The 26,251-nt window shown below is 32.6% G+C and overlaps 1 protein-coding gene across 16 annotated transcripts in view; it reads right to left on the bottom strand.

Moving 5' to 3' along the window:
* The window catches only part of ZMYND11 (zinc finger MYND-type containing 11), a 153,871-nt gene that overhangs the window by 100,250 nt on the left and 27,370 nt on the right, over positions 1 to 26,251 (bottom strand). For 10 of the 16 annotated variants that reach the window (XM_077151670.1, XM_077151667.1, XM_077151677.1 and 7 more), the window contains 2 exons: positions 10,427 to 10,514; positions 338 to 472 (listed from right to left, as the gene is read on the bottom strand). In XM_077151670.1, coding sequence (XP_077007785.1) covers positions 338 to 453 — 116 coding nt within the window. In that variant the 5' untranslated portion in view covers positions 454 to 472; positions 10,427 to 10,514. Of the gene's footprint in view, positions 1 to 337; positions 473 to 2,645; positions 2,736 to 10,426; positions 10,515 to 26,251 lie in introns of those variants that run through there. The other 6 variants (XM_077151676.1, XM_077151672.1, XM_077151675.1 and 3 more) reach the window with 3 other exon arrangements.

Raw genomic sequence — 26,251 nt, 5'->3', positions numbered from 1 at the left:
TTTTAAAAAACCAAATATTTATTTACATAACTTCTAAAATACAGAATAAAATACTTAAGAATTCTTGGTTAGTGAGATCTGTACTACTAAGATGTTATTTACTATACATATCATACTTGCCCAATGCTAAAATCTCACATTTATTTGTAAAATCTCTAAAAAACAAGTTGGTTGTAAATGTTTCTGTATTTGTTTCTCTAACAAATGTATATTCCTGAAAGGCAAAAAGTGATTTTGGTAATTTTTAATACATGTGGATCAGCATAATAAATCAGGTATTTCTTCCCAAAGTCTTAAATATTGTTTTACAGAGTTATTTTTGCTTAAATTTGCTTACTTTGTAATACGATCAATGTTGGCAATTTGCTTCTGGTTCCGTATAATCTCAATAGCTGCCCAAAGATGCTGGATAGCTTTTGTATCCGCCTGTCGTCTTTTTGTTAAACGTGCCATGACCTGTTTACTTCCTTAGCTGTGGTAATATACAAAAACATAAGGAGAAAAAACATGAATTATAAAATGAATTATGATCAATACAGATGAGTAACATTATCAGCAACTCTTGATTATTGGTGATTATATTAATGAGTGCTGCCAATTTTAAATTTTATTTTCTACCACCCACATCACCAATTACTTCATAAAAATGATCATTCACTTCATTATGTCACATAAGAACGACTTTTTAAACCCCAAAACTTTAGAAAGGACTTTCCAAGAAGGACAAGTGGTCACCTTATACTGGTACATCAAAAAAAAAGTTTTAATTTTATTCTAAAGCAGAAACATTACAATATAAAACTTATTTCATTATTTGTTTAGAATAAGATATATAATTTCATAAACTGTGTATAATTTGATAGAGGAATAGAAATGTAATGTAAATGCACAAATCATCAATTTAGTGCATTAAAGTCACAATGTTTAAAAAATCAAATTTTATAGACATATATTAATATGTAAAAACAATATTTTAAAAATAGAACCATAAACAGAAAATACAGAGATAGGGTTAATCTGGAGTGAGATCTGAAATACTATGGGATGGTTTACTGGAGGATTACATGGGTGGACCTAATCCATGTTCACATTCTTGAATTAAGTGTTAGTTTCAGGGCATTTATTACATTATTAAGAAACAACACTTCTCTTTTAGTCAAATTCAGTATCTGTGTAATCTGAGGAAAAATAGACACAACACCTCCAAATAATTTTCTGGCTATCTCCTGGCAAGACAATAGGGGAAAAAACAGGATCAACAGCCTTGATGTCTGATTAGCAATGGTATTACAAGAGGACCATAGTTCACTACTCACATCACACCTGGGATATGCATAGCCTAAGATTCTCTTAACTCAGAGAGAGAGTTAAGAGAAGGATTGGAAGGATTTATCTGTTAGGAATAATATAGGCCTGTTAAATCTTCACCATGAACTGCCTCTTCCATCATGAATTCCAGCATCTGAGAACCAGTGAAACAGAATCTCTAAATCATACAGATTATCAGAATGAGTTTTAAATCTAGGCCCTTAAGCATAATGTAAACATTAAACCTTCTGGAATTGCTGAAATCATCTTGGCCTGGCTTTTCCCATCTTTTAAGAGAAAAGACTAAACGAGGGAAACACATTCTTAGCACTTTATTGTGTTCTATAATTGGCCAACATATGAATCTCATTTTCTGTACTTCTACAAGTTAGTTCTCCCCGTTTCTTTGACAAACCCAGATAAAACCAGCACTCAATTCTGGTGAGTCTAGAGTTGATAAGGCTCCTAGAATAAGAAGCTGTTTTTCAGTATTATACTAGTAATAACAATACATCTTGTATTACATGTTCCAAGGTATTTCTGAATATCCTTCTTCTTCCTACTACTGCTTCTTATACTTCTAAACTTTGCTGCACAGAAACAACAATTCAGAAATAATGCCAGCATGCAAGATTTAAAGAAAACTTAAGGAAAACCAGTTGTTTCTGTGGAAACATAGACACATAACTGAAAGATAATAAAATTTAGAATTTATGAATGCTTCTTATTCTCTAAAAAGGTACCACTTCAAAACGTATGGACACCTCTTAGTTTAAATGCATCTGTATTGGAGTGCCAACTTCAAGAATTTGGTAAGCCTTTAGTAAGGAATTTATTTGTAAGAAGATAAAATATGTTAGAAAGTGACATCTAATGGTGAACTGCAATAATACAATTCAGTCCTGACAGACTATACAAATTCTCAGGTAAAAGAACAAAACTTCAGTTATTCTTACATACTTACAAAATTATAGTTGCCTCCTTTGCATAAGTACTGTGCTAGACACATAAAATTTGTAAACTATAGTCCTTGCCAAGAAATAACCTAAAACTGGCAGAGGACATTAGACATATACAGAGAACTACTAATTATGATGTCATTTTTGGTATATAAATGATCTAGCATATATACCATAAAAATTCAGAGAAAGTAGACACTAATTCTAGTTTAAGTAAAATTTGAGCTGGTCCTTTAATTTTGTAGTATTCCTAGTTTAAAAATTAAAAGTCAGAGGTTTTCCAGGTACAATATTCTTACAATTTTTAAAAAGGCATAGAGAAGAAAACATTCTAAAGTTAGCAAAGTGCTACAAATGCATGGTAGGAAGGAACAGTACTTTTAGCATATAATCCCAGCATGATACTGGACTGGAATCCACTCTAACTTCTTCTTCATTGGAAGTTTTCAATTCACTTGATGGGGATTTCTGCCATTGAAAGTGAATATTGATGTTATATAGAAATTTTATAAAAAAGAAACTGGATTCAAACTAAAGAAATCTACTCTATGCCTACCTTGAAAATACACTGATTATCAAAAAAATATTTTTCAATGACAAGATTTTCCAGTTATGGAATTTAAAATATATTCAAAGCACTTTTGGATCCATCTGCTACTCCAACCGCGTGCAAGAACATAAAAATTGGTCTATATTTACAAACTTTCTAAATGCATCAGACAGTGAAAACAGAAGGCAATAGGTAGTCACAGCCCTTTACAGATAACAGATTACTCTTTTAAAGATTAAGACTTAATTTTGATCAAGACATAACTGTTTTTATAGCTTTAAAACTTTTTCAATAAGAACTGATGACAATATCAAATTGCAGTAATTTTATCCACGGCTCAGTCAATCTAAAAATTTCAAACTGATTCCATATGTAAGCATGCTTAAAAAAAAACCTACAGACAAAAATCTGCATTCACAAAGCAATTAAATGAGGAGGTGATAAAAGATTCTGCTCCCAAGAAAAAAATCATGGTAAAATCTTTTCATGATTTTCTTGCATAATGGTAGAGTAGCTTCTATCAGAGTAAACCCCTCGACAATGGCAATTACACATTCTGGACAAACTATAAAAACAACTCTTTGAAAGCAATGAAGAACAACTCAAACTAGGCAGAAACTAGAAGAAATAGTGGTAGTCCCTGAAATAAGGTAACACTTGAAGTGAAATGAGGTCTCACCACCATTTGTATGGGTCACAAGGTGGGGATGAAGTAGAAAATGGCAGTTACTTGGCTGAGGTATTAGAAGTCAGACTTAAGGTAAGGCTGCCATAGCAGCAGAAATCAAAGGGAAAGATTTTACAAAGGAAGGAGGCACAAGGAAACCCCAAAATACATGTACAAATTCCCCTAAAATCCCTGTCTGATTCCTAAATTGTATGTGCACAGGATAAAACCACAAGAAACCTAGCAGAAAGCAACAAATGGAAGGTTAAAAGTGCTCAGCAGCTGCCCAAGGTAATGGAAACAGTTTGGAGTTCCAGACCTGTCAAGTTTTGAGGGGCTCAGTAAACCCAGGCTTTCACATGGAAACCTAAGAAGAGTTATACCTTATGAATAAGGATCATGCTCCAGGATACCTAGGACTAAGAACAAAACCTAAACAGACCCACCTTTAAAATGCCTAAAACTCAGCCTCCATAAGATCAAAGTAATCTACTGACGATTTAACTGCTGGTTGGTACAAAATTCAATATTCTTAAGAAGAAGCTCATAGGATCCAGTCTCTAGAGTTTCATGCACAATTTCCCATATACAATGAAAAATCAGTAGATATGCAAAACAAGAACAAGAAGCAAGGGCAGACAGGAAGAAAACAGTCAATAAAATTGGACTCACAGATGACAAGATGACACATATAATGGAATTAGAAGATGACATTAAAATGACTATTATAGACATGTCAAATAATTTTCAGAGAAAGATGCTTAGACTGTGTGAAGAAAAGAGGAATTTCAGAAGTTTTTATGGAAAGTCTAAAAACCAAACAAAATTCCTAGAACTAAAAATTACAGCATTGAAATAAAAAAAAAAATTCACTGGATAGGTTCAACAACAAATTGGGCATAGTAGCATAAAGGTTCAAGTAACCTGAAATTATCCAAACTCAAGCTGAGACAGAAAAAAAAGTTGAAATGAACAAGACCTTAGTACCCATTCTGAAAATATTACATGGTGAAACATATCTATAAATGGAGTCCCAGAAAAAGGAGAGAGAGGGAATAAGGCAGGAGGACAATGAAAAAATAATGATACCAAATTTTTCATCTTTGATGACAAACAATCTACATTATTTAAGAAGTTCAGCAAACCCAAAGCAGATTAATATATAGAAAATCACAAAATGTCACATCATATTAAACTGCTGAAAAACAAACTTAATGAAAACATTTTAAAAGAAGCCAGAGAATAAAGGAACAGTTGAGACAGGAAAACAGCAATACAAATGATGGCTAACTTCTCATCAAAGACAATGCAGGTCAGAAGTCAATACAACATTTTGAAACTACCTTTAAAATATGAAGATGAAAACATTTTCAGATAAACGAAGGCAAAGAAAATTCCTCACCAGCAGACACACATTACAAGAAATATCTAAAGTTGTCCTTTAAGCTAAAAGGAAATTTCCAGATGGAAATAAGGATATGCAAAAAAGAACAGCATTAAAAACTGGTAAATATGTTGGAAAATGTAAATGACAATTGTATCTTAATTTGTCAAAAGATAAATGTTTAAACAAAGATAATGTATATAGGATTATAACATATGTACAAGTATTATATATGGCTACAACAGTACAGAGAAGGAAAATGGGGGAGTAAACAATTGTATTATTGTAAAGTTCTTACATTTTATGTAAAATGCTATTATATAATTGAAGGGGGTCTATAATAAATTAAAAATGCATATTTTAATCCCTTGAGCAAATACTAAATAATACAAGGTATAGTTAAATTATAATTCAACTTAAAATTATGTTTTCAAAGTACACATTATATGAAAATTAAGAATAATTTATGCAGAACTATAAAAAATACAAAATTTAAAATACTAAAATGAATAGTAAACATAAAGACCATATTTACAGTGGAAACTAAGTTGCAGAATAAAAATGGTGTCACATATTCCCAGAAATGATTAAAATCAAGATTAAAGAACACAGTGAACCCTAGTGTATATTATTGTACAGTACAACTGTAAAAATGTTCTTCCATGAATTGTAGCAAATGTACCACACTGTTCTAAGGTGTGATAATAAGTTGATATATGGGAACTCTATTTTATCAAGATTTTTCTGTAAACCTACAACTTCTATTTAAAAACAAAGAAAAAGGAATGAAGCAATACCATACCTCAGGAAAATATCTTTTAAAAAACCAAAGATTTTTGAAATCTGAACCAATTCACAGATGGTAATTATGCCTTGTAATAAAGGCACAGTATGATCATTAGTTATAAGACCTTTCATTATTCATTGCCAAGAATACAAGAGCAAGACAAAGTAAAATAAAGTAAGGCACATTATATAAGGTTCCATAAACAACCTGATCTGTAAAAACAAAATCTCCTTAAGGTACAAATGAAATTTTTCTTTTAAAAAATAAAAATCTAAAATCATTCATTCATCTAACATATATCGAATGGATGTCTATTTAGGCCAGATATTATTCTATGCTTGGATGATAAAACAGTAAGCAAAACAGACAAAAATCTCTGCCTCCTCTTGAAAATATAATTAATCATGAGTTCGATATAACAGGATAGCAATTTCGGTATCCATTAATCAAAAGAAAAGTCTTAGGAAATAAGGTTCTTAGATCCAATGAACAGACAGCTTGTCATCATTTAAGATTTTTACTGATACGGCCAATACCTACCTTTTCAGTCCATTCTTTCCTCAGCATACTAATAAACCATATCATTCACAATTCCAAAACATGCCCCCAAACTTCAAGCCTCTACTCCTTAGCTTAAATAGTTCTGTCTGGAATATTCTCCCCTACCCTCTGCTAATTATTAAAAATTTCCCCAGTCTTTCTAGGAGTTTCACAATCTTTCTTAACTAATCCATTTCCTAGAATCAAATTAAATCAAACTCAGTTCTCTTTTGTATCCTAGTAGTAGTGTGCTTATATATCTCTTGAAAAATCATTGCCTTGTACAAATAATTTTAAGTTCCTCAGAAGAATTAATTAATTCCAGTAAAAAAGGACCTGTCTTATTTATATTAACATCTAATGTCTTTCAAGGTGTCTGACATCATGTTGAACGTAGTAAGTTTTCAATGTGAAACTGTTAAGTTAAATTCAACTTCTCCAGTTATATTAGGTAAACAAAAAAATCCCAGAGTTAGCCTTCATTTACATTGAGATCAAAAAGAAAAATGAGAAAAATTAGAGTGATCTTTAATACAGTCCTCTGCCATTTTCTGCTCCAAATCACCTGAGAAATAGGATAGACTTCCTTTAGTAAAAGTGACTCCTTCAGGCAGTGATCTTCAAGAGGGCGTAATTTATTCCAGGTGACCTTGATAAATCCCCAGATGATTCTGATATTATCTGTCCTTACATATCCAGATTTAATACAATCTCTTTAGTCTATATAAGTATTCTTGTTTGATATCCTACCACCTCCACAGAAACAGAAAGAAAAAAAAATGATAAAAGGAGAAGGCAAATCAGGAAGAACTTCAAAAGTAAGCAAAACTAAACAATTATTATTTGGTGATAAATACAGTGTGAAAACCTTTAAGACAAGGGAATGATAAACACAATAATAAGTAGACTAGGAGAATAGTTGAGGGGCAGACTGCATCAGAGAGCAACACATGTGAGCAGTCACAGTATCAATCATTCTAACTTTTAGTGGTTGGTTCTGTTTTTTTTTTAAGTATTATTATATAACACATGCATAACAAATACATATTTGATATATATTTACAAATGCTTGTATCAAATATTACAATTTGAAAATCTAATCTCATTGTTTTGATGTGCATTCTGCCCCCCCACATGGGCAGGCACCTCTCCAGCATGGCAGGCAAGAATGCATTTTTTTGTTGTTACTAATGCAAGGCTGAAAATTTCCCAAAAAATCTATTAGCCACTTTGAATCCCATTTTTATTGATTGTCTCTGATACCATTTTCCCATGTATCTATTGGAGATCTTATTAATATTTTTTATTTCTTTATGCTTTTGTCTATTTGCCCTTTAATAAACCTTAAAGAAAATTATATTGAAATCTAGCTGTGTATTCCTTTAAGATCTCCTTCTGTGATCAGAAGTTTTTCCACACTCAGAAAACAGAAAATATTCAGTTGTATTTTCCTGGCTTTTTTTGTAATTTAATTTTTTTAAATACTGACTTCTTAATACAGCTGGAATTAATTTTTGAATGTGGTATTAGATGAGAATATAGTTCTTACCAAATAGGTAACCAAATTATCCTGGCATGACTTATTGAAAAATAACTCTTTCCCCAAATGAAATGTGATATTTCCCTAACATATATTAAATTCTTATCTATACTAACATTTGTTTCTTTCTTCTGTTTGGTCTTTTGTTAATATCTCATAATTTAAATTATTATAAATGGTATATACAAGCTGTATAAATGAACACTATAATTAATTCCACATTGTCATTTATTGCTATATAACTATTTCATACGTATTATCTGCCCAACTAATTTTTTTGAAAGCGAGCTGTATTTTAAACCTTTCTTATGTCCTTAATTTCTACTACAATGTAGGCAACTAATAAACACCAGATGATTGAAAAACGAATTTCCCTAACATGTCCTGAGATATTAAAAAATAAAGGGTAGGTGATTCAGTGGTAGAATGCTGGTGGTTCAGTGGTAGAATGCTTGCTTACCACGTGGGAGACCCAGGTTCAATTACTGGACCATGCACCAAAAAAATAAAAATAAAAATAAGGAAAGGACGAATAAAAGCTACTCCATAATAATAAAAATCAGTGGGCTACCAGGTCTTAAGAAAACAAGATATCAATAAGTAACCACCCCCCACCAAAAAAAACTCCAAAACAATCAGTCTGCTGTCCACCTTGCGTATGTGGCAAGCAAAAATGTAGGGAACTGAAGAATATCTATACATATGTATTCATTCTTTTCCTAAAGTGTTACTTCCTTTTCAACATGTCTTTAAAAGTCAAAATGCAACTAGCAAAACAGAGTATTTAAGGTAAATTTCCTGGTAGGCTTTTATTCTTTCTTTCTATTTTTTTTTTTAAGCAAAGTACGTTACCTTAAGAACAGGAAATAACACTATGTAACATACTGATTAAGGTTCCTGATAGCAAAACAGGTCATTTCAAACCCTATGAAATTAATCAAAATAAAGAAAAAGACAATTTTTAATGATTTACTTAATTAGCAGTACTGGTAAAGGAAAAAAAAAGTTTTCCAGACTTTCGGACTTGACAGAATAGCAAAGTTTTAAAAACCTAATGGGAATAGGGACACAAAGGTTGTTAACTTTTTTTTTTTGACAAATAAAATTTTAAACTCAAACTACAACGTGGTTTTATCATCATTTCATTAAAAAAATAACATTTTAATCACAAAAAAGTAAAAGGGATACAATCACAGAAACAAATCCTTTAAACTGAATGAATTTAACTATACAAAAAGTATTCATTATATTATCTTATTTCATGGCTTAATTTCATCTTTAACCTTTACCAGTCTTTGGTGTTTGCAACAAACCACCAAAGTAATTTTATTTACCTTAAAATGATAAAAACTGTTGAGCTACAATCCATATTTTAGTTATAATTTAAAAGTTATAAATAAGAAATCCATAAAAATTTAGATACGTTAACTTTTATTACTAAAAATCAGGAATAAAGATTACTGCACAGAATGAGAGAGTCTGGCAATGGCAAAATACCTGACAAGGAGAACTAGAAAAGCTAAACGAAATAAAAATGTTTTTAAAGGTATCAAAGGACTGATAAGGCAGTGAAAAATTACCGAACCAAGAGACAAGAGAACAGAAAAATAGTAAACCTTGCACCTGGAATCCCTTTTCTCCTATACAGGCACTTGGCAATTCTACCAGAGGAGATATGAATAGGTGCAAAGCTTCCACAGACACAGGGACGAAAAGGATAAAAATTAGAAAGAATGCCTACAATTGATGGTGATATTTTAATCCCCCCAGGCTGAACTAAGACAGCAAGAGCTATATTCTAGTGTAAAAGAGAACTGCAAAAGGACAATAATTACATAGCAATAAATGACAGTATTTAACCAATTACAAAGTGAGTAGACTAGCATTATTCTTACACTTAAAATCACCTCCACTGATAATGGTATTAATGTGATCTAGGACTGCTTGTACTACTGGCTGTCTATCAGAAGCCAACATAAATTCTAAGGAAGGAAATTAATATCCTGAGCCTCAACTCATTCCTGTAATTTTTCATATACAGTATCTGGAACACCAAGAGACAATAACCAAATATACAAAGAAATAAGTCAATGTCAATAAAAGGCAAAAAAGACAATAGAAACAAAGTGACAGGAGTTTTAAATGCTGGAATTATCAGACATGGACTTTAACTGTGCTTGACACTTTAAAGAAATAAAAGATTGAGAATTTCAACAAAGAACAAAAAAAAATACAATAAAGCTAAAAGGAAAGTACAGAATTTGAAATACTACAATAATTTAAAAACTCAATAGATGGGTTTAATATTACATTAGACACAGATAAAAAGAGAAATAGTGAAATTGAAGATTATTTTTAAAAAAAAAGGATCCAGAAGGAAGTATAATAAAACAAAAAAAAAGAGGATAAAGAAAATATGGGATATGATAAAAAGGTCTAACACATGTTTCACTGTCATCCCAGAATGAGAGAAAAAAAAGAATGAAATAGAAGTTTCAAAGAGATAATATAATGGCTGATAATTTTCAATAACTGATGAGACATCAAACCACAGATTCCAGAACCACACTACCACAAAGCAAAACCAGATGGATACAAAGAAAATTACCCTTGGTACATCATAGTGAAATTGCTGAAACTAAAGATAAGGAAAAACAAAATTAAATAGCCAGAGAAGAAAAGTCACATTACCTTTAAAGGAGCAATTATACAACTGAAAGCTGATTTCTCAACTGAAACAACAGAAGTCAGAAGATAATGAAGTAACATCTTCAAAGTGCTGAAAGAAAATAACTGTCAATTAAAATTCTATGCCAGAAAATATAACTTGCAAAAATGAAATTTAAATAATATATAGTTCAAACAAAACAGTATCACCAGCAAGCCCACAATACAGGAGCTAAAGATGTTTCTTTAGGCAGAAAAGGATCCCAGATGAAACCTCAGAAAATACAAAAAGGAATGTACAGCAATGATAGAGTAAATAAAATATGACAACAGTAGCCTAAAAATAGAGTAGGGTAAATGAAGTTAAACTGTTTTACACTCCTTGCATTTTCTGGAAAGAAATAAAATAATTAATTTATATCAGACCTTAATATATCAATGGCACAGAGTGCTATTTCTAGAGTAATCAATTAAAAAAAATAGTGAAAGAATGCATAATTACCATGCTATTAGGGTAAAAATAATAATACAATGTGCCCTATCACCACCCCACTTCCCCAAAACAAAAAAGCCAAAAGAAAAAGTAAATGGAGCAAGGAATAGAAAATGTACATTAAGTGGTAAGTTTACACCCAATATATCAATAATAACACTAAATGTAAAAAGAGTAAATTCAATAATAGCAATTATGAGACAGGATTTAAAATAACAGTAACAAAACTAAAACCAAACTATATGGCTCTTGCAAAGACACAACTTAAATCTAAGGGTACAAAAAGTTTGAAAAGAAAGAGGTAAAAAATAGGTGCTATGAAAATGTTAAGAAAAAGAAAGCTGACCAGAGTGCTAAATCACATAAAGTAATACTAAGAATAAAGAGGGACATTTCTTACTAATAAAAAGGTCAATTCATCAGCAAATATTTAAAATTTTAGGTACCTAATAATATAATTTCAAAGCATATAAAACAAAAATTAACAAAACTAAAAGGAAAAACACACAAATCCAAAACATAGTGGAAGATTTTTAAATACCTCTCCCAATAACCAATTAAACAAAATATTTACAAAACAATTTAACAACTTTGACCTAACTGGCATATATAAAATTCTGCAACCAAGAACTGCAGGATGCATCTTTTCTACAGATACTCATGCTGGGTAAAGCAAGTTTCAACTAATTTCAAAGTACTGAAATTATACAGTCTCTTCTCTGCCCACAGAACCCAAGAAATCATTAACAAGGTTAATCAAAACAATCCCTGTGTTTTTGAGAACTAAAAACCACATAAAATAACATATGAATCAAGAGAAAAATCACAATGAAAATTAGGAAACATAATGAAATAAATGAAAATGAAAATACTAATTATTAAAAGTTCTGAGCTAAAGCTATACTTAAGGGGTAAAAGCTGAAAAGGATTGATGTAAGCATCCATCTCAAGAAATTAAGAAACAAAAATCAAATTAAACACAAAAAAAGTGGAGGTAGGAAAAAATACATTATTTATACTTATATATCAGGTTATACATACATATATATGTATGTATAACCTGATATATATATATATATATATATATATATACATACACATGAAGAAAACACAATGAAACAGAAAACAAACATAAAAGTAGAGAACCAATAAAAGGAAAAGTTGTTCTGGAAAGTCCAACAAAATTGATAAATCCTTTGTGAGACTACCAAATTACTACCAAAAGAGATGCAAGAAGAGAGTAGAAAATCTGAATAGGCCTGTTAACTATTGAAGAAATGAGACTGATAATTTAAAAAAATTATTAATTTTTTTAAAAAAATTTTATAAATTCCCACAAAAAAAAATATTAGAACCAGACTGTTGTTTTACCAGCAGATTCTATCAAACGTTTCCAGAAGAAACCAGAGCAATCTTACACAGACTTATCCTGAGAACAGTAAAAGAGGAAATATGCCCTAATCTGCTATAAGAAGTCAACACAGTCTTTATACCAAAGCCTGACAAAGGCTATCAGAAGATGAATGGTATAGGCCGATACCATTCATGATCATGAATGCAAAGATCTTTAACAAATGAATACCAAACCAATTCCAGCAATATATAAAAGAAAAATACAGCACAACCAAGTTTGTTATATGCCAAGAATTGAAGACTAGTTTACAGCTGAAAATCCATCCTGCTAATTTCCCCAGTAACAGAAAAAAAGAGAAAAATCAGATAATCAACTCAAATGCAGAAAATGCAGTTGATCTCCATTCATGATTTAAAAACTCAAAGCAAAACAGGGATAGAAGGGAACTTTCTAAATATGAAAAAGGGTATCCACATAAAGCCTACAGCAAAAAAAGCAAACTCAATGAAATATTCAAAACTTTCCACAAACAGGAATTAATCAAGATACCCATACTCACCACCTCAATTCAACATTGTACTGGAAATCCTAGCCAGCACAATAAGACAAGAAAAAGAAATAAAAGTATAAGGCTTGGAAAGGAAGAATTAGAACTGTCATTAAGCGGATGATATGCTTCTATTCAGAGAAAAAAAAAACTACAGCTGAATTACTAAAATTAATAAGTGACATTAGTAACATTACCAGGAAAACGGTCTATTACCCCAAATTATTTATTTTTATTTACCAGTAATAATGAGTAAATGATAAAAATTTTATGATATCATTTACAATGTCACTAAAAAAATGTAAATAACTAGAAATCAATAAAACAAATGATATACAAGATCTCTACCCAGAAAGTCATACAACATTATTGAGGAAAAGTAAAAATGACTTAAATAATGGAGGGAAACATCACCTTCATGGACTAGAAGATTTAACATTAAAAAATGCCAATTCCCTTCCAAAAAAGATTTGCAAATTTAGTGCAATCAATATCCTAATAGGATTTTAAATGTATAAATTAATAAAATAATTATTTTATTTAAGGGCCAAAAATAGGCAAGAGGATAATGAAGAAGATGAAAATTGGAAGATCTATTCTATCACATTAAGCTTTACTTTAAACCTACACTAAAAATTAAGACAGTAGAACTAGGACAAGAGCAGTAATATAAACTCATATAAAAGAAGAGTAAATCCAAAACAGACACATGCATACAAGGACACTTGACTTAAGATAAAGATGGCACTACAGAGCACGGGGCTTTTAGGACAAACTTTTCAATAAATAATGCTGCGTCAATTGGATACAAATATGGAAAAAAAAATCAGATGATCCTTACCACACACAACAATATGAATTCCAGGTGGATTATAGCTATAAATACATAAGCATCTAGAATACAGGAGACGATTTTCATGATCTTGAAATAAAAAGAATCCTTACACATGACACACACATACACTAATCTGCTAAATAGGATTGCATTAAAGTTGATTTCTATTTCTAAAGGGGTATCATGAGGAGAGTAAAAATTAAAGGCAAGAGCAATTGCAAGCAAGGATGCACAGCGAATAGAACTCTCACACACTGAAAACAGTTTGGAATTATATATTAAAGCTGAATGTTCTACTTCTAAGAATATATACCCAACAGAAATGCATACACATGGTCACCAAAAGATATACATAAGAATTTCAAAGCAGCAGCATTTGTAATAACTCAAAACTTGAAGTAATCCAAATGTCTGCTATCAACTGACTGGATAAATACATTGTGGTTTATTCATAGAATGAAACCATTAAAATCACATAACAGTGAAACCTAATGAACTAGCTATATGCAATATAGATGATTCTCCCTAAAGTCATTCACAAATAATTAATAGTATATGATATAATATATATAAATTTTAAAAACAGTTGAAATCATAGAAGTTCTAAGACTATAGAAGTCAGTATAGTAGAAACTCCAACCCCTTAGTGCAGGGTGGGGGTAGATGGGTTGTATTCTGAAATGCTGGTAGAGTCAATTTTGTTTTGGATTGTGATTATATGGTATGTGCCAATTCAGTGAGTCTTGTACCTAATGATAAATTCAGTTTTCCATATGTATATTTCAATGTAAAAGTTTTTAAAAGGGGGAAAGTACCACTCAATTTAAAACGATATTTTTATCTATATTTAATCCACTGAAAATATCTCTTGTCTAAGCTGATCACAAATAGTGCTATACTAGTTATCACTTTACATATAACTATGCAGGAATGAAACTGGACCTTATACATTTTTAAAAGTTATTGATAATTCTATGTTCCTTGCAAACTGCTTTAAAAGTTTACATTGATAACATCAAACTATTTTAATCTAGAATATATATTTGACACCTAGAAATTTATGTACAATGTAAATGTTAAAAGAAAATGACAGACTCATACACAACTAAAAGAAGTGCAAATGTGTCTTACTGCCTTTAAAGCTAAACCAGACTATATCTGAGATTTTTACATACAAAATAGATGGCTTTCTATCTGACACATTATAGGTAAACACCTGCCTAAATTAAGAGGGGTAGAATGGAATCCCCAGAAATCGTCTGCAAACAACAACGGAATGATGAAAATACAAATCAATTTGCTCATCATCTACCTATTTGAATATTATGTAATCCTTCAATTGGAATACAAAATCTATTTTCAAGAAATGTCTAAACAAACATAATAATATACCCAACCTTTAAGAAGTGCTTCCCATTCTCTAAGCACTAGAATGACTAGGATCCCAACCAACTGAAATGCACTACAAAGAAAGGAGATGTGGCTTCAGAGCAAGGTGAAGATGATGGCTGGAACCTCCAGAAACTGATTTGTTACCAAAAGTCCTACCTGGAAAACCTCAAACTAAACTGCCTTGGGTTCATTTAATCTTTTGACTTTTATGTTCTAAAACCCAAATCCATGCCTAAAAGGAAAATGAAGGGTTTAAAATGTATGCAGCGTACTTAGTGACTGGCATGTGATTATTTGTCAGATATGTTAAATGGACCAGTTAATACAAAAGACTCTCTTAAAAATGTAACGGATTTGAATGTCACAAAATATAAGTCATTTAATAGATTTTTGGTTTTCACAGGAGTATTTGCAATACTCATTTATTTCCAGTAAACTTGCTTTTTTCTATGATGTTAAAGATATAGATGATTATATTTGACTTTTTAAATCCTATTTTAAAGCAATATAACTTTTATTATATTTAATTTGTCTTCATTACCATCAAAACCAGGATCCAAGTTTTGGTGGATGAATTACCCAACAACAGTCAACAAGATACCACCAGACCGCAGTGTAATCTAGCCTAAATGTAATTTAGTGCACAATTTAAAAAAAGAAACCTATGATCTTTATAGAAAATATGATAAGAAATCAAATATTTTTTTCCTGATTATGTGCCTCATGGAATTTTATGTATTTAACAGTTTACTTCTAAGAAAAATAATACTTAACAGTATGCAGAGATTTAGATGGAATCTAAGACTTCCTTTAAATGGTATGTATTGCCTCAAGACTGTGGGGATGGAATCTGGATATCTGTATTTTTTTTAACTTCACATATGATTCTGATAGGTAGCTAGAAATTCTGATGGGCAACTAATATAAAGTCCATATAAATTCTGTTTAGATTGATAAGAAAATATATCAAATATTGACTGCAGTTAAAAGAGGGTGGTGATAGGATTTTTGTATTATACTAAATATAGCTTTATTTTAGTTTGACAGAAGCAGTCCATAGGCCAGGGCTTTAGAATTTACTTATTAGCCATTAATTATTATTTTATTTATACAGTTCAGTTACATTCATTAATATATCCATAGGCATTTATTGAATTTTCTACAAGCACTATGCTAGACACTGATGATCAAGATAAATCAAGCACAGCCACATCCTCAAAGTGTCCACAGCCTTGTGCTAGAAAAAAGACCTGTAAACAGGTAAGTAAAGGAGGCAAAAAGGAAGAAATTGGGTGGGAAAGAAGAATGTGAAAAGAAGGTTTGGCTTCATTTAAATGTTCACCCTAAATTCAGTATTAAAAATAACTATTACAAACACCCTATTTTCCAAATTTCTTTCCTCAGCCAAACACATTCAAAACCAATTAATATACTTACCCAAATCTGCAAAATCAATGGGTATAGCAGCAAGTATTGTGAATACCTCTAGATTTACTCTTGGTTTTGCACAGAAATCAATGGCTATATCAGAAGAAAACTTGAAATAGAAATCCCATTTCTATCTCTTCATATAAACCCTTACCCTCACCATTTTAATATGTCAAGGCCAGAACCCAAGCCAGCCCTGACTGTACCCACAAAAAAAATCCTTCCCCAGGTATCAGCCAGGAAAGGAAACACAAAATCTTATACATCAATTTGAGCTACGGCCATCTTACCAGAAGACCAAATGTGACTTCACTAAGGCTTAAACAAGAAGAAGAAAAACTGAGAAAAAGAAACCAAAGGAAAGGAAGAGAAACAGGAGCTTTGGAAAATAATGGACTTTTACCATTACCCCTGGATGCAGTAGGCAGAATATACCAGAAGAAAAAAAATCATCAGGACTTAATAATAGACTGGAGAGGGAAGTGCCTAGCATGATGCTAGGTTTCTGGCTCATAGAGCTTGATGTATTGGGATGTTTTCCATTGAGATAAGGAATTTAGGATGAAGATGAAGTTTGCAGAAGATAAGTGTTAGTGTGTACCAAGTTTGGTTTTAGATTTACTAAGTTAGGTGTCTTTAGACATCCAAGGCAAAATAGTAGATAGACACGTGGATTGAGAGCTCAGTAAGAGAGAAGAATTTGTGCTGAAGTTAAAAAATTGTGAGTTATCTTTATAAGAGTGGAAATTGAAACCATAAAAATAGTTTAGACTGTCCAGAGAGAGAAAAGACCTAGGACCAAGTCTTAAAGACCTGAAACTTTCAGTGAAAAGGTAAAGGAGATTTCAGTATGAGGTAGAGGAGTGACCAGACAACTAGGAGCCAATCCAAGAGAGATTTGTGTTACAGAAGTCAAGCAAAGACAGTATTTCTTTAAGTGCAGAGTGTTCAATTACTTTTGAGAAGTCAAAAAAGCAAAAGGATTGGAAAAATGTCCACTAGATTTAGAAAATGTTAGTCAATGGTGACCCCAGCAAGGATTGTTTTGAAAGAACAAAGCACAAAACCAGATTGGAATGGGCTGAGGAAGAAGTAGGAGGTAGAGAAATTGAAATAAATAATAGAACTCTTTCTAGAAGATTGACTAAAAAAGAGAAAGTTTGTAGTTCACTCAAATTTATTATTTTAATTTCTCGTACTTACCTCTGTATTTTATTTATAAATAACATGATTATCCTACCCTTATCTACTGACTTCCTACCCTATATCAATTAATCTCTTTCATATGTACACTCCTTCCTCCCACCCCATACATACTCTATCCTCCCTTTTATCTTCTCAAGAAAATTATATGCCAATTTCTGGTTTAATCTGGTTCAGAATTTAAATTTCAGGACAACGCAAATAGTATTTACAGCTGAAAAATGCACAGTTCCCTCCTCTCCAGTGCCCGTCAGAGTACAGTCCATTTAACCAAACTCTAATCTCTGCCTCCAGTGCTCAGCTTGTGCTCCAGCTATAGACAGTCAAGAAACATTACCCAAGTAGAGAGCAGAAGTGATCATGGGGTTCGCCTCTTAAGTCTCCTTCCTCCCAGGTACAGTGGTTTTGTATTGCCTATTGTCCAGTGCCAAAAACAATTGCCTCACATAATTCATCTGGGGTTATAGTGTTTTATGGCAGGAATGTAATAAATCAGAAGCTGTTATTTCATTATGGTCAGAAGTAGAAGTCTAGACGTTTCCTAAAATTCATGTTTTTAGTGGTGTACACCCCACTGTTAGATGGGCGTAGTTCAAAATTACTCTGGTTTATCCTTTCCAGAAAATACACCCCAGACTTCTGCAATGTAGAAGAGAGTAGTGAGCTAGCTGCAGGGTATATAACTGTCAAAGGCTTGGACAACTCATTCTATTCTCAGCGCTACTCATATCTCAGCCATCAGAGAGCCCTATACCTCTAATTCTTGAGATTTCTAGGGTTATGACGCTCAAATTGGCATGCTTCATGGCTCTCATTTTGCCTTAGCACTTGGCTTTCTGCCTGCTAAAATGTTTCAAATACTTAAAACTCAAGTCTATCAGTATCTAAAGAAATTATTCTCAGCTGACTATAGCAATTCATACTCAAAGTACACTTAATTTTAACAGTCATTAAAGAAAAGAGAAAAATAATTCAGTTTTATTAAAGAGTATATTTTAGTGGAAAATGATGTAAAAATTTACTTGTTTTAAAAATTAATGTATTGTCATTCATTCAGTAGTTGTTTATTTAGCACCCACTATTTGCTAAGCACTTTCTAGGTACTTAAGATACAATGGTGAATAATTCACAATGGTCCTTAGATTTATATATCTTACTATTTGGAGAGAAAGGAGGAAGACAAACAATATATATGAAAACAAATAAGGTGAATTCAGATGGTGATAAGTCCTATGAAGAAAATAAAAGATTGAAAAGGATCAATTAACAGGTGGCGGGAGGGCGACATTAGATAGGATGGTCAAGGCTGATATGGTAGTTTTGCTCATCATATATTTCTAGTTCTCATCCCAGGCACCAGCAAGACTGTACTTCCCACCTCCCTGAAATTAAACATATCTAAGTGACTGGTTTTAGCAAATAGGATATGAGTGAAGGTGATTTGTTCCACTTCCAGGTATGGAAATTTTAACAATTTCTATTTGATTTTCTTTATGCCATGGATATAAAGAAAATATTCTAAATGGTATCCGCCCTGATACTCTAGGTCTAGCGTGAGGATAATGCAGAATGAGCAAGAATCTGCCCCTAAGATGATGCAGTTGTTTTTAATTGCAGTATAAATTATACAATCCTGACTATCACAGAAAGCTGAGGAGATTATATTTGAGGCAATATTTGAATGATGAAAAAGACCTAGCCATGCAAAGTGAGTAGGAACTTGGCATGTTTGAGGTGTAGAAAGGACTGGCTGAAAAGTAGTGAATATAGAGAACTGTAGTATGAAAGAAGTAGAGAGATATACCAAAAGGAGACCATGTAGGATCTGAAAGTCACAGTAAGTAGCTTGGATTTCAGTATTGAGGGGCAATTGAGAGGATTTTAAGCTGGGATGGCTGGGAATAGGGTAATATGATCTGGTTTATTTTTATTTTTTTAATCTGATTTATTACCCTTAGATCACAATTTTGTGACAACATAGTAAAGACCTTTCTACTCCCTTCATCTCAAACAAAAAAGCCTCAACAATCTGGTAAATATATATTCATAATAAATGGAGAAATATGATGGATATAATAATTTTAAGTGTTTTGGCCAAGCTAAGGAAGATCAAATTTACATAGGGAAACAGTGATGAGAAGGCAAGCCATTTGCCCAGAACTCCAGAAAGATTCTGGGAAAGGAGGCAGCAGGTACAGGGATAATTATGGGTGCTAAATAAAAGGGAATTATTTAATAGTCTGGAAATCTTCAGGTCCTTCAAGTTCAATCAGACAACTACTATTCCCCTATACCTGAGGGAACAGGAGATAGAGTCTATGAATAAACTTAAGCAAAGAGACTCAATAACAGAAAAGGATATTATTGAGATATGGAACTGAAAACTGAGAGGTTAAGTAAAAAGCTACGTAATAAACAGTGAAAACTCCAGGTCATTTTTACTGTCAAACTCTAGATGCCTGATCACAGGCTCCAGCAAAGCCAAAAGATACTATTTGTGAAGAAATCAAATTATCCCAGAGAAAGGACCTTTAGACACAACATTTGAGGTAACCTAAGGAAACATTCATCTGGCCACCTGACATTCTCCTCCAGTGAGGCCCATACACAGCAATTCCAGTTAACTTTCTAGTGCCTTACCCTTAAATATGGAAACATGGACAAGAATCACGAGACATTTGAGAATAACTTCTCAATGCAAAAGAGAAAGAGAGGGCACATCAAGCAAACAAAAAGGTGGATACGGGACAAACTCAAGAAAATGGAGGATATGGGTAAAAATTTTCAAAAAACATATCTCAGAGAGTAAGAAAAGGAATTGCATCTATAAAACAATAGGATGCTATAAACAAGAATAGTCAAGAAAATCCAAATATGATAAATAATAAGTTCAGTCTAAGATATAAATAGGCATTTTTCTGAAGAGCAAATACAGATGGCTCAAAAGCACATGAAGAAATGCTCATTTTCATTGGCTATAAGGGAAATGTATATCAAAACTACAATGAGATACCACCTCACATCTGTAAGAATGGCTGCTATTAAACAAACAGGAAACTATAAATGTTGGAGAGGATGTGAAGAAACTGGACACTTATGCACTGCTGGCGTGACAATGGGAGACTGACAGTTCCTTAGCAAACTAAATCCTGAGTTGCCCTATGACCCAGCAATAGCACTACTTGGTATATACCCAGAAGAGCTGACACAAATAGATATTTGCACACCAGTGTTCGTAGCAGCATTATTCACAACTGCCAAAAGATGGAAACCAAATGCCCATCAACAGATGAGTGGATCAACAAAATGTGGTATATACATATGATGGAATATTATGTAGCAGTAAGATGAAATGAAGTCTTGAAGCACATGACAAGATGGATGAGCCTTGAGGACATAATGCTGAGTGAAATAAGCCAGATACAAAAGGATAAATACTGTATGATTCCACTTTTATGACCAGCATAAAGGTATAATCAGAGGCTTATAATACAGAATATAGGGGGTTTAGAGATACATAGAAGCTAGAGAAGGGTCAATGGTTAGCTAATGAGGAACTCCAATGTAAGGAACAGATGGAAGTGAAGGTGGGCCTCTAGTGGGTCTATAAGTAATATTACCATATTGAAGATGAACGAGATTGAAAGGGGTTGTATAGACCTATGTGTCCCACTGATTAACACTAGAAATATGAATTAATTCTTGCAAGAATTACTTCAAAGATATGATTTGTATACAAAGAGTGTATAAGTCCAGGGTACAGGGGAAAAACTGTTATTGCATACTATGGGCTATGTTCAAAAGGAAAACATCAGCACTACCACAGCAACAGCAGAGATAAATAATGGGACAGAGACAAGAGTTAAGAGGAGGTTTAAATTTCTTATTTGTGCAGATATATATATATAAAACGATATTTAGAGATAAGAATGAAGTCAATCAGGTTGAGGTTAAAGTAATTCAGAACACAGGGGTAAGGAAGATAGTGTCTATATTTTAGAACCATACATACTCTTTGAGATCAAAGGAAGAAAGGTTTATTTGGCATGGAACTGAAATTTTCTATAGCACATAATCTAGTTCAACCTATCTGTATAGCTCATTTGACAACTGAAACACAGGGAGCCCAGAATAAGAAAGAGGTCCTTTAATCTTGTATAGATTTTTATAATGCATGGATATATACTAGAGCATATTAAGCAGATAATCAAAAAGTATTGGCAAAGTCCCTTGAGGGATAGGAGAAAGAATATGGAACTATTAAACCTTACCATCAGGGAATCAGCTGATACTGTGTCAAACTTTAGGGATACCCAACTCAATAGGCCATGCCCTTGATCATGAGGCTTACTCTTGTGAAGCTTATGTAGGTAGTGGAGAAGCTTAGACTACCTATAGGTATGCCTAAGAGTTACTTCTGGAGGACCTCTATTGTTCATATGGTATTATTGATCATATGGTAGCCCATGACAAACTCTGGAGTCTGTCCTGTAACTACTTGTTGAAGACTGCTTAGAAGTGGCCTTACTCTCTCTAAGCCCAACTCTGCAAGTGAAATCCTTACCCTCCCCCCTATGTGGGACATGACATCCAGGGGTGAAAGTCTCCCAGGTGACATGGGAGATCTCCCAGGGATGAATCCAGCCCTGGCAACATGGGATCAATGGTTCCATCCTGACCAAAAGGAGGGAAAGAAGTGTAACTAATAAAGGATCAGTGGCAGAGAGAGTTCAAATAGAGTCGAGAGGCTACTCTGATGCAAGCTTCAGTTAGACCTTGCTACCTATCATAACTTGCCAAATCCTAACCAGGACCATTCCAGCCAATCCTAAAGAACACCTAGGGCAATATATAAGAGTCCACAGGGGTTCCATGCACTAGAGTAACCTTCCAGAAACCTACAACCTCCAGATGGGTCCCTGGTCCAGATAAGTCCTGAAACCTAGAGGGCCCAGCCTCTCCAGAACATCATATAGTTCTATCTTCCTACCCTATATTAGTGACAGACCCTCCCAATATGAAAAATTTAGAATGGGCATAGCCCAAACACCCCTAAAGAGAGGGATGGAAAGATCAAAGGTGATAGTGGAGTTATATAGTGAAGATAGGATTTAACAAATGAATATGAATGCTGAATCATTAAATTGATATCTCCTTTAGTCTCCAATATCTTAGAGCAGCTAGAAGTAAAAACCTAAAATTGTGGAATTGTAATCCATCTCAAACTCTGAAATATGTTCTACAACTAATCGTGGTACAGTACTTTGAAATTTATTGCTCTTTTGTATATAAATTATTTTCCACAAAAAAGGAAGGAAAAAAAGTCGATTGTGATGCTAAAAAAAATATTTAAGCCTTCTAGCCTCCTATATTCCGGAGCAGCTAGAAGGGAAAAAAATCAGAGAAGATCATAGTAGCCTATGATAAACTCTGGGATCTGTCCTGTAACTACAGGACAGAGTGTTTTGAAAACTATTGCTTTTTTATTTCTTTGCTTTGTATATATGTTATACTATACAATAAAAAAGTTTTTAAAAATTCAGTTAAAGGGTTAGAAAATACAATTGAGAAAATATACCACAAAGTAGAACAAAAACATAAGAAATGCACATAGGAGATATAAGATAAAAGCTTTCGGGAATTCAGTATCTAAATTACAAGAGTTTCAGAAATGGAAGGAAGAAAATTTATCAGAAATAATTCAAGTATCAAACACTGAAAAATATGTGTTTCAGATGGGAAGGGCCCATCAAGTGCCCCATGCATGAATGGAAGTAAGGTCACACATCAACTTAAAGGAACAAAAATACTGAAGGTAAAAGGGAGAGCTTAAAAACTTCTAAGGTAAAGATGAGGGATGAGAAGAGGTCACAAACCAAAATGGAATCAGATTTTTCAACAGCAACAAAGAAACTAGAAAATTATGGAAGAATGCCTGTTCAACCTAGATGTCTGTATCTATCCAGATGATCAACTAATGAAGGTTGAATAAAGAGATTTTCAGTCATGCAGATACTACAAAAATGTATATCCTACGCACCTGTTCTCTGGAGGTTACTAATGTGAATAAATAACCAAGAGAAAGGAAGGCCTGAGATACTGTCTTGTCTAGGAAACAGAATTGAACACAGGAAGGAGACAAGGGAATTTCCAGACCAACAGCTTTATAGTAGACCTAGGAAATATCCAGTCCACATTAAAGCAACAGCATGTCAGGAGAGATATCTCCAGTGAGTGAAGATTAACTTCACTCACTTAGTGATCTTCACTAAGATCAGTTATCTTAGAACTAATAAACAAGTAACTACTAAATAACTTCAGTATATCAACGTTTGGTGAAAACATTATAGCCAGCCAAAATGTCCATCAACAGAAGAGTGGCTAAACAAACTGTGGTATATACATACGATGGAATATTATGCAGCTTTAAGACAAGATAAACTTATGAAGCATGTAATAACATGGATGGACCTAGAGAATATTATGCTGAGTGAGTCCAGCCAAAAACTAAAGGACAAATACTGTATGGTCCCACTGATGTGAACGGACATTTGAGAATAAACTTGAAATATGTCATTGGTACCAGAGTCCAGCAGGAGTTAGAAACAGGGTAAGATAATGGGTAATTGAAGCTGAAGGGATACAGACTGTGCAACAGGACTAGATAAAAAAACTCAAAAATGGACAGCACAATAATACCTAATTGTAAAGTAATCATGTTAAAACACTGAATGAAGCTGCATCTGAGCTATAGGGTTTTTTTGTTTTTGTTTCTTTTGTTTGTTTGTTTGTTTGTTTTACTATTATTACTACTTTTATTTCTTTTCTCTATATTAACATTCTATATCTTTTTCTGTTGTGTTGCTAGTTCCTCTAAACCGATGCAAATGTACTAAGAAACGATGATCATGCATCTATGTGATGATGTTAAGAATTACTGATTGCATATGTAGAATGGTATGATTTCTAAATGTTGTGTTAATTACTTTTTTTTTTTCCGTTAATAAAAAAAAACATTATAGCCCCTTACTCTTCAACAACAGAAAAAAATGGTGGCCAGATTGACTTAATGATTGAAACTATTTGGTTTCAAATCAGAAAGCAGATTCTATTTAAACTTCCTATAATGAAAATGCATAATATGAAGGGAAATGAAAGTCCTCCCCTTAATATATATTTTAGGGTTCTGCTGCAATGTAGACAAACATGAAACAAATTATACAGTACCCTTTTAAGTTTCATAAGGCATACATAGTACACTGAAGACTCAATGACTTAAAACCAAAGAAGAATGAAAGTCTCTCTGCTGAACATGAAGTTCGAACAAATCAAATAGCATTTCAGTGTTAGAACCCACTTATAAGTTTTTATTTATGCATCAAATGAGTATCTTTAAGTTATTGCTATAATATACTTCAAGCCTAATTATGCTTGAAGTTTGTTACCATACAAGTCTCTAAGCTTTTATTTATAGCAATTGTTATAAAAGATAAAAGTTTCATTTATGAATATCCATCCAAAACTCTAAAATAAAATTTTAGCAAGCAGGATAAAAATTTAGCAAAAAGCACATAAAAAATGATGCATTACTCCAAGAATGCAATGGTGGTACAATATTGGAAGTAAATTCAAACAATTAATGATCTTTAAAGAGCTAAGAAGAATATGACCACCTGTATAGATATCCAAAAAAAGCATGTGACAAAATGCAGTACTCATTCATGTAAAAAAGCACTCAATGTAATAAAAATTGAGGGACAGTTCTTAATATACACAGTAGCTCAAAGAGCATATTACTTAATGGAGAAATATTAGAGGGCTTTCTGATAAAATAGGAGAAAAAAGTAAGGATCCTCACTATATCCATTCTTATTTAATGTTGCATAGGCAGTATTTTATTAATGCAATTACACAAGAGAAAGCAATTCGAGGAATAAGAATTGGAAAAAAGAAGCTCTGTGTAGATTATATGATTATGTATCCAGAAAACTCAAAGGAATCCATGAAAAATACTAAAAAAGTAATAAAATTTAGTAAAAAAAGTATTTTGCAAAACTCAATGCTTTACACAGAGTAAAAATGTTAAAATAATAATGCAAAAGCTGATCCTATTTACTATACTCCAAAACACCTGCTGATTCAAAGTTTAAGCTGTATCATTTAGACTAGTATTTAGAATGTATCACCTTCTCTGAGCCTGTTTGGAGTAACAGACAACATGAGAAAACTTTTCCTCTAAGAGAATCTAAGCCTTAATAAACAATATCTAATTAGAAAGAAAAAATAAGATAAAATGAAATGAAAACCTCAGATAAATTTGACAAGAAATATGCCAAACAAAAATGGTGAAACTGTAAGACATTCCTGAAAAACAGACATAACTGAACAAATGGAAAGACACATACTTTGTTCTTAGATAGAAAGGCTCAATATCATAAAGATGCCAATTTTCCTTATGTTAATTTATAAACTTAATGCAATCTTAGTTAAAAATACCCCTGGGGGTACAAGGGTAGTTTAGTGGTAGAATTCTCGCCTGCCACACGGGAGACCCAGGTTCGATTCTGGCTCATGCACTTCCCAAAAAACAAACAAAC

This window comes from Tamandua tetradactyla, chromosome 1, assembly GCF_023851605.1.
Source record: "Tamandua tetradactyla isolate mTamTet1 chromosome 1, mTamTet1.pri, whole genome shotgun sequence".
Taxonomy (NCBI): domain Eukaryota; kingdom Metazoa; phylum Chordata; class Mammalia; order Pilosa; family Myrmecophagidae; genus Tamandua; species Tamandua tetradactyla.
Note: the sequence above shows the minus strand (reverse complement) of the source record. Positions and strands in the feature narration are given on the sequence as shown.